This window comes from Cibotium barometz, chromosome 20 (genome assembly GCF_041138505.1).
Source record: "Cibotium barometz isolate CiBa-2024 chromosome 20, ASM4113850v1, whole genome shotgun sequence".
Lineage (NCBI taxonomy): Eukaryota > Viridiplantae > Streptophyta > Polypodiopsida > Cyatheales > Cibotiaceae > Cibotium > Cibotium barometz.
Genome location: NC_141065.1, coordinates 46,135,155 through 46,148,986, shown reverse-complemented (window position 1 = coordinate 46,148,986; position 13,832 = coordinate 46,135,155). Strand labels below are relative to the sequence as shown.

The 13,832-nt window shown below is 43.3% G+C and overlaps 1 protein-coding gene across 1 annotated transcript; it reads right to left on the bottom strand.

Moving 5' to 3' along the window:
* Positions 1-12,842: 12,842 nt before the first annotated feature.
* Positions 12,843-13,433, bottom strand: LOC147627935 (uncharacterized). The gene is made up of 2 exons (XM_086814281.1): positions 13,377-13,433; positions 12,843-13,260 (listed from the first exon to the last, which is right to left on the bottom strand). The coding sequence occupies exons 1-2, from the start codon at positions 13,431-13,433 to the stop codon at positions 12,988-12,990; spliced, it is 330 nt and encodes a 109-aa protein (XP_086670407.1). The 3' UTR covers positions 12,843-12,987.
* Positions 13,434-13,832: the final 399 nt, after the last annotated feature.

Sequence of the window (13,832 nt, the reverse complement as noted above, 5' to 3'; positions counted from 1 at the left end):
CCAAGTGTTTTTGTACACATCACTGGAGTTTGGGAACAAGGTTCTACACCTAGTGAGTGTCCATGACTACTGTGTTGTGAGCACACTTGAAGATAGGTGGAATTAGCTACCATTTATTTCTTATATCTCGGTTGCTACATGTGCATGCATATCCAGGCGTCACATGGAATTTTAGTGCTCTTACCTCTCATGCATGCCGGGACGATATGAGCAAGCGAAGTGTTCTGCCATAGTCTGAGAAACAATTTGGCAGTGATGTAGCTTGTCTGTGTGGGAATTGCCAATTTTTCGGCGTAGTCCAAGAGCAGTTTTGCAGTGACGTAGATTGTCTGTGGTGGTAATTGTCAATTCTCTTAGAAATTGGTAAGTTTATTTTGAAAGAGAACCTAAAGTGATCGTACTGGTATAAGTTGTGGAAATTGTAAGATCTCACCGACTTTTACGTGGGAAAAACTCGATGTTAGTCTCCACTGTCGAGATGATTGATATCAATCAATTATTTCTTTTCTTTTTGGGCCAAGGAAACTTGCCCATTTGGGTATAATTATGGTTGGTTTTAACCTTATTTTTTGGATATGGGTTTTATGGCTCAAATTTTGTGTCTCTAATGAGTTCATCTGTCTCGACTAGTTTGTAAAGACAAAGTTTACACCAACTAAAAAGTGCTTGGCATTGGCCTTAAATCTCACATTCTTATCACTAAATGATATGAATCTTTGGGTGTTTAACAATCATAGTGTTGTGCTATTTGACAATCGAAGCATTGTTAGCTTGGTCGAAAAGCATTTGTGCAATGTTCGTATAGAGACGCATCACCTTTTGCATGAATTCCAACATGCCAGTAGAGAAAAAAAGGAATCTTTGTTGCAAATATGTTTGAGTCAGGTCTTGACCCTGCTTATGGGAAGAGAAAGGAGAAAATATTTTTTCCTACCCTTTTTATGGGATTCATAGTAATCCCATGCTCATAGTCAGTTGGTTTCATAGTAGTTCTAAGCTTGGAATTAATAGACTTTGAGTATGTAAAGCCCAAGTATCAAGGACATTTATTGTTTTCTTGTTCACCGTGTTTATATCTGGGTACACAACTACTCTATGTTACATGGGATACTCCAAAGTCAGTTTTGTAGAGTTTTGAGATGAGATTCTTAATCTCCTAAATGGTGAACACATGGTAAAAATAAATTGTGCCTTATACAATGGTGATATTTTACATCATTTTGGGGTTTTGGGGATGTGGAATCATCTAGCCAAAAGAAAGAAGCTTTTTGTATCATAGTAGTTTTTGTAATCATTCGATGGTATGGGACATAAAATGTTCTATGCTGGCTCTTGTGAACTTGGTGGTATGGGAAACCAAGAAAAACACTTAAAAGTTCACTCTCTTGGCTTTTGTTTTTGTAGTACATAGTCATTACGTAGATTATGTTATTGATAAACTTTACTAACCATTGGTGGTTGTTGCAGGGCCATAGTCTACTATGTCTAGAGGGGGTGATGCTACGGAGTGATCAGAGGGGTTTCTTGACATGAGCGTTGAGTTTAAGATTGAACATGGTGGTTCAAGAATAAACTTAAGATTAAAAATGGTCTGCAAACCACAACAGATTGGTGTTTATCTAGAGGGATTACATAAAATCTTGATCAAGTTACTCATATGAAGTGCCCAATAGTTAACTTAACTATTAATATATTAAAGCATGGCTTGCTACACGCGATTGAAATTTCTAGAAGTCATGGCTTCATTGTCAAAAATGTGTCTTGATTTGAAGAGATTAGATGAGGTTTCTACAAGAAGAAGAGTAAGCACTAATCCAAAGTGATTAGATGAATCTCTTGGGTTATGTACTAAGATGGAGCACTCAAGGGTAAACCCTCCATGCCCAGCTTGGGGGGTAGCTTACTGTTGTATCCGGTTTGCGGACTATGTCTGGGTGGCGACGAGTGCTAGCCAAACCCACCTTTGTCCTCATAGTGATTGTGGAATTGTTTACAATCATGGATTAGAGATACTTGGTTTTCTTAATAGTTATGCTTGTGTAGGGATCTTGGGCACACTTGGGCATTTTTTAGGGGCTCTTATGCTAATGATATTGGAGCATAAGGCCAATCAACATTGACCTGTCTCGACTAAAGTCATGATAGATTGTGCAAGGCTGTGTTCATTGAGAAAATCAAAGAATGAAGGTATCTGATGTATTTATGTAAAGTTTCCTTCACAATGTCCACGTGGAAGCAAATCAGATGGTTAAAAGTGAGGGTGGCACTGGAGTGGTGCCTGATATACAATGGTGGGGTCTCTCTCTTATCAACACACACATGTCCCTTACTTCCCTCTCATAAGCACACACATGTCCCTTACTTCCCTCCCTCTCTCTCATGAACACGCATGTCCCTTACTTCCCTCTCTCAATGTGTGATTAGAGTCATGGAAGCTCAAGATTCTACTGTGGCTCGATTTATACATGTCCCGTACTTCCCCCCCCTCTCTCTCTCAATGATTCTACTAGCCAGATTTCATCAAATCTCTCTGCACCAAACCAATATACATGAAATCTAGTCAAGCCAATGTTTCTTTCATACATTCACCATTTAGTATTCTTCTTTAAACTCATAGATTTTTTAGTGCAAAAATTCAAAGATTAATTTCTAAAATCTCGTCATCTCTAGTGACCTTAGCTTTGATCATCTCAAGATGTTATAAGCACTTAGGACTAAGCTAGGACCTTATTCTCAAAATCATCTTAGGTCTTAAATCATAATCATCTCTAGTAATCTCTTTGTTGTCTCACTCGAACCAATAAAAGCTCACATGATCTTAGCTTTGATCATCTTAGGATTTTATAAGCACTTAGGGCCAAGCTAGGTCATTATTCTTAAAGCCTTCTTAGGTCTTAGATCATGATCATCTCTAGTAATATCTTTGTTATCTCGCTTGAACCAATAACATCTCACATGACCTAAGCTTTGATCATCTCGAGATTTTATAAACACTTAGGGCCAATCTAGGTCCTTATTCTTAAAGTCATCTTAGATCTTAGATCACAATCATCTCTAGTAATCTCTTTGTTGTCTCGCTCGAGCCATTAAGAGCTCCTACTATATGACCTTACCTACGATCTTTACAGTTGAATTCAAAGATGGATTTCATTGTGGTGAGATGAAGACAAGGGCTTTAATGGGTGCAAGTAGTGTAGAAGAGGGTGAGTGGTGATATGGGGATGCCAAAGGGTTTGGATGGGCCATCATCAATGGCTAATCATGGCTATAGCTCACGCACGTGAAGGGATGTGTGCACGTGACAACCCTTCAAGCATCATCCATCTCGGTGCCTATAGGTGAAGCTTTCGGTTGCCTACAGGTGAAGCTCTCTCTTAATTGTAAGTAAAGCTTTGTGGATCACATATATGTGTCTCTTGATGTTGATGGTGAGCACAACAGCCTGTATTATATCTAGATGTTCAGACCTTTTATGGTCTTTGTATTTGGTTCTTTGGTCTCAAAGGATCCTTTTTTTGTGTGTTTTTTATATGGAAGATGAGTGAATTCGATGATGGCCTTACCTCTAGCCTATGCTAAGAGTGATATTGATACACCACCATATACGTTAGTGGAGGTGTAAAACAAAATAAAGGAGTAAAAAGTGTTATAATTAAAGATACTAAAATTTAAATATAGCTCATATTATATAATTCATATAGCTCACAAGATAGATTATCAAATTGATATTGGGGTGGTTGCAAGATGAGGTTATCTAGTTTCATGTCGTGGGCGCCCTTGGCTTTAGCTGAAAAACATGCATTTTTTCAAGAAGAATAGCCAATCTCTCATAGTTAGCCAAGGAGTTTCACTTCAAGGTCTTCTAATGAAACATCATATGCAAAGTTGGGCACCTAAAACTATAATCTGATCGAATATCCAATAATTGCAAATCCCCTTTTCTTTGGGAACCAAGTTTGTATATAGGCCCTGTCCTAGGTTTAGACAGGTATAGTGAATGTGAGTAAATTGCCTATAACTTTTACATTATTACTCATACGATGTTCCCACTTTGCATATCACAAATACAAATAACATAGAGCTTAACTTGATTTATCGAGTAATTTTTGATGTGTTCTACTATTTTCTATATTATTTAAAAGATATTAGAATTGTTAAAAAACATACTATTTTATCCTCCCACCACATCTACCATTTAAAATGCTCAAATTGTATGGATCTAGTGATGATTAGATTGGGAAAGATTAGTATAATGTGGGTATAAGATAAAATTACAAATCTAACGGTTTGATTTTTGTAGATTTACTTTGGAAAATTTATTATGACTGTCAGAGGCCCATTAAATCAATAGTAATTTAATTCTAGAAAATTAAATATTGAATCTTTCAATCTAAAAACTCAAGGGATCAATACTCTTGTTGCCATGAATTTATTAAAAAAAATTTGGCTTGATTTGAGTATGGGAAGGTCCATTTTCAATCCTCCCAAGTGAAAATTCCCATATTGTGTCCACTCTCCCCTTTTCAAGTCTAAAACCAATCCTAGTTAGGTTTGGAAATCTAGGCTTGGTAAACTTCACAGCTTAGGTTTCATTCCATGTGTGAGGCTTGGGTAGGCCCAAACCTTATATATGCATGCCACTTTATGTCCACATGAGCATCGAGAGGATCCACATAAGCAGCTTGCCACCTCAGCTTGCCACCTCCACCCTCCATGTCAACATGGTCAACCTAGTTGACTCCCCACCTCATCATCCTAGTCATCATTAATGCCACATCATCTTGCCACCTTTGCATGCCACCTCGCACATGGTGACATGGCATGCCACATCATGGAATTGCCACATCAACCATAATAGTGCCACATGTCAAGAGAATGCCACGTGTCATGCACGCTTGTGACACGTGGCATCTCCTTCCCACCTCCCCTCTTTTTTCAAAAACATATTTTTGGAAAAGTTAATTTAGTAATTTAGAGAAATAGAATATAGAAATTTAAATAATAAAATATATGTAACTTATTAAATAAAAGAATTTAAAATCACTAATTTTAAAGGATTATATTTTGGGATTAGATCAATAAAAATATTATTAAAGATCATATTATAGCTCCCAAATGAAGGGTAAGGTTAGTGCCACATCTCGCATCCTTTCCATAGCACCACACGCACTTAGAGTTGGGTCTATTAGGCGACAAAGTTTAGATGCCAATGAGGTTGGTGCTATGTGGGCGAGTAGTGGTCGTGTAGCTAGGCATGATCGCCTACTAGATGAAACCACTAGAACCTTGATAGAAAGTTTTTGGGAGGAGAATTGTCGTGCATCGCCAGTTTTCAAGAAAGCTTTGCGTAAGAGAGTGACAAGAGGAGTGTTCATTGAGCACGGTGCTTGCTTTCTTGAAATGTCCCAAACTGAGTTGTATTCTCAGTTTGTGGCTTCGTATCCAGAGCTTAAAATTGGGCAAAGGTCATTTGAGGGGTGTAAGCCTTGGTTTGTGAGGTACTCACGTCAGCGTGACACATGTTGTTGTCGCTACCATGTTGAGTTCAAACTTTTTTATGATGTGTTCCGTTCTCTTAGTGGGCATAGAGAGTTGCCTCGTAGTCCACGTGATTTCATCCACTCTCTTTTGTGTGCACGCACGGAGGATGCCCAGTTCCATAGGATGCCTTGTGTGGAGAGCAATTGCACATCATGTGGTTCACTTGCACATCTACAGATGGTAGATCTTGATGCAAGTGACCAAGAGATAGTGGCATGGCAACGTTATGAGTATGTGACACACCAGCTCCAGAGTGGTGGACAGTCCAGGAAGTTGCAGCTCGTGGACAAACATACACCACGTTGTCACTTCACAGCCACATTTAGGGAGCAGATCTACCCCTACATACGGCACAGTCATTGTGCCAAGTGGCAGGATCGTCAGTTCCGAGCATGCCTAGCAGAGTTTCCTATTGGTGTGGTCGTCTCTGTGATTGATTTTGCAGAGAACTACACTTTCACACCTTTTCAGGAGATACAATCTGAGTATTACTTCTCAGAGCAGGTAATGGTTATATTTTGTAATATTTGTTTTATGTTTGAGCTACATTACTTAATTGATTTTTTGTGTCCTAAACGTATGTATTGCTTACCTCACCAGGTTGCTATTTTGGTCCACATTAGCTATCGACATGCAGAGGCTCATGTAGATGGGATAGCGAGTACCCCCGAGACCCGTGTCATTATTCGAGAGTATCATTTCTATATCAGTGATGATCGTTCACATGATGCACATTTTGTGCAACACTGTTTTCGTCTCCATGACGATTTTTTAGGAGATTGTGGGATCAGACATGTCCAGCGATGGGTTTGGTCGGATGGTTGTGGCGCACAGTTCAAGTCATCACGTCAATTCTATTGGCTCTACAAGTTGTACTTATGGCTTTCTTACATTTACAATTAAACTGAATTCACTAGAACATCTTAAAGAAAACAATAGCTAAGACTATCTTTTATGGATTTATAGGTGGCATGTGCAGTCTAGTATCCCAGTGATTTGGTCATTCTTTGAGACTGGTCACGGGAAGGGTGAGCATGATGGTGCAGGCGCGTGTGTGAAACGTGCCTTGAGGCGTCATCAGCTGCGATGCTCAGCGGTTCAGAGATGCGGGCCACGTAGTCGAGTGGTGCTCCCAACATTTGTGTGGGAGTGCAGCATCATCGTACCCCAAACGTGATGCTCGGATTGTCAGGAGATTTTTTTGGCATGTGGATGGTGGCACGATTGACCGTAGAGTCTGCCATGATTGTGACACAGTACCTGGCACCTTGGGCTTACATTCCATCAGGAGCACGTGCATGGCGGCCCCCACGATTTACACACGACAGTTTGCATGCTTCTGTGGAGCATGTATGGATGGCGATTGGTCACATTGTGCCTCGAGAGGATGGGCAGATGCATGGATACAGACATTCCTCTCCCCCGAGCATCCTTCACATCCACCAGTGGTGTCTGAGCACACAGGTTCTGCGTTCATGGTCAGTTATGATGACCTGACAGATTTGCTACAGGAGGGTGATGTATTTGATGTTATTGCCAGTGAGGGAAATAGCGAGGGAGTAGACTACTATCTGATGAGTTGCACTAGGCCAAAGTGCATGCTTGACCAGGATACAGTGGATGATCATGGGTTTTCTTATGATGCCCATAGCATGATTGTGGCAGGCCGGTTCTACCAGCAGATTCGACTTCATCGGGGGAGTCTTGAGTTCCAGCAGTGGAAGTGGGAGTTAGAGGCATTTCAGTTCTCTCATCTAGTGGTTGCTACCAGGCTCACTCTTGTTCGAGTACAGAGCCGAAAACACAGTTCTCACCCTCGTTTTCGGCTTCGAGTGGATGACCATGAGAGCATTCTAGAGCAGTTGAGAGCTAGAGAGGGTGCTGCTGACTAGATCTCTATCTTGATAGTGACTAAACTCAGACTAGCTGGGTTAGCTCACTTACATTGTACTTAGATTTTTGGGCAGTGACTAACCTCAGACTAGCTGGGGTAGCTCATTTTCATTCTGATGTACTTATTTGATGTTTATATCATTATGAGTTTTCTCATTATTGAGTATCATTACATTTTAGTTGATGTTCTTGATTTTATTATATTTTTTAACACTTTGGCTATCATATTGTTTGTTGAAAATCTCCATGCCATCGTACCCAAACATGCTCTGATGGTGACCAAACTTTGCAAGCATGGGGAGGGGACCCACCCCCACATGCTTGCAAAGTTTGGTCACAAACAATCAGAGCATGTTTGGATTGGCAATTAGCGCCCAATGCGGGTTTTTCAAGTCTCTTGGTGCTTAAGAGGCCATGGAAAATCCGGGCCTTCCCCATATGCCAGTGAGGGAAATAGCGAGGGAGTAGACTACTATCTGATGAGTTGCACTAGGCCAAAGTGCATGCTTGACCAGGATACAGTGGATGATCATGGGTTTTCTTATGATGCCCATAGCATGATTGTGGCAGGCCGGTTCTACCAGCAGATTCGACTTCATCGGGGGAGTCTTGAGTTCCAGCAGTGGAAGTGGGAGTTAGAGGCATTTCAGTTCTCTCATCTAGTGGTTGCTACCAGGCTCACTCTTGTTCGAGTACAGAGCCGAAAACACAATTCTCACCCTCGTTTTCGGCTTCGAGTGGATGACCATGAGAGCATTCTAGAGCAGTTGAGAGCTAGAGAGGGTGCTGCTGACTAGATCTCTATCTTGATAGTGACTAAACTCAGACTAGCTGGGTTAGCTCACTTACATTGTACTTAGATTTTTGGGCAGTGACTAACCTCAGACTAGCTGGGGTAGCTCATTTTCATTCTGATGTACTTGTTTGATGTTTATATCATTATGAGTTTTCTCATTATTGAGTATCATTACATTTTAGTTGATGTTCTTGATTTTATTATATTTTTTAACACTTTGGCTATCATATTGTTTGTTGAAAATCTCCATGCCATCGTACCCAAACATGCTCTGATGGTGACCAAACTTTGCAAGCATGGGGAGGGGACCCACCCCCACATGCTTGCAAAGTTTGGTCACAATCAGAGCATGTTTGGATTGGCAATTAGCGCCCAGTGCGGGTTTTTCAAGTCTCTTGGTGCTTAAGAGGCCATGGAAAATCCGGGCCTTCCCCATATGCCAGTGAGGGAAATAGCGAGGGAGTAGACTACTATCTGATGAGTTGCACTAGGCCAAAGTGCATGCTTGACCAGGATACAGTGGATGATCATGGGTTTTCTTATGATGCCCATAGCATGATTGTGGGCAGGCCGGTTCTACCAGCAGATTCGACTTCATCGGGGGAGTCTTGAGTTCCAGCAGTGGAAGTGGGAGTTAGAGGCATTTCAGTTCTCTCATCTAGTGGTTGCTACCAGGCTCACTCTTGTTCGAGTACAGAGCCGAAAACACAGTTCTCACCCTCGTTTTCGGCTTCGAGTGGATGACCATGAGAGCATTCTAGAGCAGTTGAGAGCTAGAGAGGGTGCTGCTGACTAGATCTCTATCTTGATAGTGACTAAACTCAGACTAGCTGGGTTAGCTCACTTACATTGTACTTAGATTTTTGGGCAGTGACTAACCTCAGACTAGCTGGGGTAGCTCATTTTCATTCTGATGTACTTATTTGATGTTTATATCATTATGAGTTTTCTCATTATTGAGTATCATTACATTTTAGTTGATGTTCTTGATTTTATTATATTTTTTTAACACTTTGGCTATCATATTGTTTGTTGAAAATCTCCATGCCATCGTACCCAAACATGCTCTGATGGTGACCAAACTTTGCAAGCATGGGGAGAGGACCCACCCCCACATGCTTGCAAAGTTTGGTCACAATTAGCGCCCAGTGCGGGTTTTTCAAGTCTCTTGGTGCTTAAGAGGCCATGGAAAATCCGGGCCTTCCCCATATGCCAGTGAGGGAAATAGCGAGGGAGTAGACTACTATCTGATGAGTTGCACTAGGCCAAAGTGCATGCTTGACCAGGATACAGTGGATGATCATGGGTTTTCTTATGATGCCCATAGCATGATTGTGGCAGGCCGGTTCTACCAGCAGATTCGACTTCATCGGGGGAGTCTTGAGTTCCAGCAGTGGAAGTGGGAGTTAGAGGCATTTCAGTTCTCTCATCTAGTGGTTGCTACCAGGCTCACTCTTGTTCGAGTACAGAGCCGAAAACACAGTTCTCACCCTCGTTTTCGGCTTCGAGTGGATGACCATGAGAGCATTCTAGAGCAGTTGAGAGCTAGAGAGGGTGCTGCTGACTAGATCTCTATCTTGATAGTGACTAAACTCAGACTAGCTGGGTTAGCTCACTTACATTGTACTTAGATTTTTGGGCAGTGACTAACCTCAGACTAGTTGGGGTAGCTCATTTTCATTATGATGTACTAATTTGATGTTTATATCATTATGAGTTTTCTCATTATTGAGTATCATTACATTTTAGTTGATGTTCTTGATTTTATTATATTTTTTAACACTTTGGCTATCATATTGTTTGTTGAAAATCTTCATGCCATCGTACCCAAACATGCTCTGATGGTGACCAAACTTTGCAAGCATGGGGAGGGGACCCACCCCCACATGCTTGCAAAGTTTGGTCACAATCAGAGCATGTTTGGATTGGCAATTAGCGCCCAGTGCGGGTTTTTCAAGTCTCTTGGTGCTTAAGAGGCCATGGAAAATCCGGGCCTTCCCCATATGCCAGTGAGGGAAATAGCGAGGGAGTAGACTACTATCTGATGAGTTGCACTAGGCCAAAGTGCATGCTTGACCAGGATACAGTGGATGATCATGGGTTTTCTTATGATGCCCATAGCATGATTGTGGCAGGCCGGTTCTACCAGCAGATTCGTTTTCATCGGGGGAGTCTTGAGTTCCAGCAGTGGAAGTGGGAGTTAGAGGCATTTCAGTTCTCTCATCTAGTGGTTGCTACCAGGCTCACTCTTGTTCGAGTACAGAGCCGAAAACACAGTTCTCACCCTCGTTTTCGGCTTCGAGTGGATGACCATGAGAGCATTCTAGAGCAGTTGAGAGCTAGAGAGGGTGCTGCTGACTAGATCTCTATCTTGATAGTGACTAAACTCAGACTAGCTGGGTTAGCTCACTTACATTGTACTTAGATTTTTGGGCAGTGACTAACCTCAGACTAGCTGGGGTAGCTCATTTTCATTCTGATGTACTTATTTGATGTTTATATCATTATGAGTTTTCTCATTATTGAGTATCATTACATTTAAGTTGATGTTCTTGATTTTATTATATTTTTTAACACTTTGGCTATCATATTGTTTGTTGAAAATCTCCATGCCATCGTACCCAAACATGCTCTGATGGTGACCAAACTTTGCAAGCATGGGGAGGGGACCCACCCCCACATGCTTGCAAAGTTTGGTCATAATCAGAGCATGTTTGGATTGGCAATTAGCGCCCAGTGTGGGTTTTTCAAGTCTCTTGGTGCTTAAGAGGCCATGGAAAATCCGGGCCTTCCCCATACCATCGTACCCAAACATGCTCCGATGGGGAAGGCCCCACATGCTTGCAAAGTTTGGTCCCTATCGGAGCATGTTTGGGTACGATGGTATGGGGAAGGCCCGGATTTTCCATGGCCACTTAAGCACCAAGAGACTTGAAAAACCCGCACTGGGCGCCAATTCCCAATCCAAACATGCTCTGATGGGGACCAAACTTTGCAAGCATGTGGGGGGGACCCACCCCCACATGCTTGCAAAGTTTGGTCCCCATCGGAGCATGTTTGGCTACGATGGTATGGGGAAGGCCCGGATTTTCCATGGCCTCTTAAGCACCAAGAGACTTGAAAAACCCGCACTGGGCGCCAATTGCCAATCCAAACATGCTCTGATGGGGACCAAACTTTGCAAGAATGTGGGGGGAACCCACCCCCACATGCTTGCAAAGTTTGGTCCCCACATCGGAGCATGTTTGGGTACGATGGTATGGGGAAGGCCCGGATTTTCCATGGCCTCAAGCACCAAGAGACTTGAAAAACCCGCACTGGGCGCTAATTGCCAATTCAAACATGCTCTGATGGGGACCAAACTTTGCAAGCATGTGGGGGGGACCCACCCCCACATGCTTGCAAAGTTTGGTCCCCATCGGAGCATGTTTGGGTACGATGGTATGGGGAAGGCCCGGATTTTCCATGGCCTCTTAAGCACCAAGAGACTTGAGAAACCCGCACTAGGCGCTAATTGCCAATCCAAACATGCTCTGATGGGGACCAAACTTTGCAAGCATGTGGGGGGGACCACCCCCACATGCTTGCAAAGTTTGGTCCCCATCGGAGCATGTTTGGCTACGATGGTATGGGGAAGGCCCGGATTTTCCATGGCCTCTTAAGCACCAAGAGACTTCAAAAACCCACATTGGGCGCCAATTACCAATCCAAACATGTTCTGATTGTGACCAAACTTTGCAAGCATGTGGGGGTGGGTCCCCTCCCCATGCTTGCAAAGTTTGGTCCCCATCAGAGCATGTTTGGGTACGATGGCATGGAGATTTTCAACAAACAATATGATAGCCAAAGTGTTAAAAAATATAATAAAATCAAGAACATCAACTAAAATGTAATGATACTCAATAATGAGAAAACTCATAATGATATAAACATCAAATAAGTACATCAGAATGAAAATGAGCTACCTCAGCTAGTCTGAGGTTAGTCACTGCCCAAAAATCTAAGTACAATGTAAGTGAGCTAACCCAGCTAGTCTGAGTTTAGTCACTATCAACAGCAACCCAATCAAAATCGTCATCTCTAACTGCCGGTCAACGTGCACGTCGAGGCTGCTGTGCATGTCGAGGAGGCTGTGCCGGCTGCGGGGGTCGTCGACGAATGTCTGCGGGGAGGTCTGCCTCAAAGGAAGGATCGTGAGCTGGTGCCGGTGTACTCGGGAGCTCACGAGTCCCAAAAGCTGCTATGGCCCTCTCTCTCTCTCTACGTCGTGCTAATGCAAGACGCCTCTGTCTGTAAACCCAAAATCTATAATCTGCAATGGTGCGTGTCTGCCACTCTGCTCGTGTAAGCTCCTCTGCTGTAAGGACACGCTGCTCATGAGAAGCAGCACTGCTGCTAGCACCATCACCCGCTGTGCCACTAGGGCCAGCACCACCCACGCGCTCATATGCTGTGCCACTGGCTCTCATGTAGGACTCTCTGGTAAGCGTCGAACTCATGTGAGCTCCACTCTATCTCAGGAGGCACCTCAGGCTCCTGGGCTCTATCGTCGAAGGCGTCGAGTCCCAAGTCCATAGCTGATGTAAAGTCGACAGGCCTGCCAGTCCTGGCATCTACTCGTACAAGGCCTAGGTGAAGATCATCGATGCCCAATACCCTGTACGTCGCTAAGTCGACGCGTGCACGGCAGGATGGGCATGCTGAGAACCGGACGAGCTCCTGGGTGATGCAAGACAAGTGGAAAATATGTCCACATCCTAGGGCATATCCTCCTGTACTATCAATGTCCTCGATACATAAACAGCAGCACGCATCACGTAGGAAGGGTGGTGCATCCTGCGGGAGAGGTCGTCGAAAAACCTCTGTGAGACAGGCCGTGGATATAACGGTAGGTAAGGCACTGTCACGTCCGATGATCTACGATACTCTCGAACATGCAGCATCAGCTGCTCTGCCCTGTGCTGGGCAATCTGCTCCATAATCTGATGATGCTGTGCCTCAGCTCTGGAGCTCTCTACCTCGGTCCGAGCCTACGCAAAAAAGTAAAGCATTAAAATATTTGATTAGTCTCTCATTAGGTATTACTTAAAGAACTTTGTAACTTAGGACCTTAATTATAACTCTTTAACGTGCAAGAGAAACCTACCTGCTGGATGTCGGACTCTCTCAGATGCTGTGCCTCTGCAGTAGCTGCCTCTGCCATCTGTAATGCAACTCGGAGGCGGTCTATCTCCGCTCTCGCCTCTACCAACTCCTGAGTGAGCCTCTGAGTGGTAGGTGTGGGAACCTGCGTGACACAATCAACCATGCTGCTCATGTAAAAATATAGAAAAGTACATATAAATATGAAGATAAATGACCAAAAAAACTTAAGACGTAATATATATGTAAATACCTCCACATCTGTCGTCGGTATAGATCGTGAGAATAGGCGCACCACGTGCTGGATGCTCTCCGTGGTACTCCGTACGTCAATGCCGACCTGCGTGCCAAGAGCCTCTACTGTCGACAATGGCACAAATGAAGGATCTGTGGTAGGTGCTACACGAAGGGCTGGTGGAGGCCGCCTACCCTGGTCCTGGAGACGGCCTCGGCCAGCACC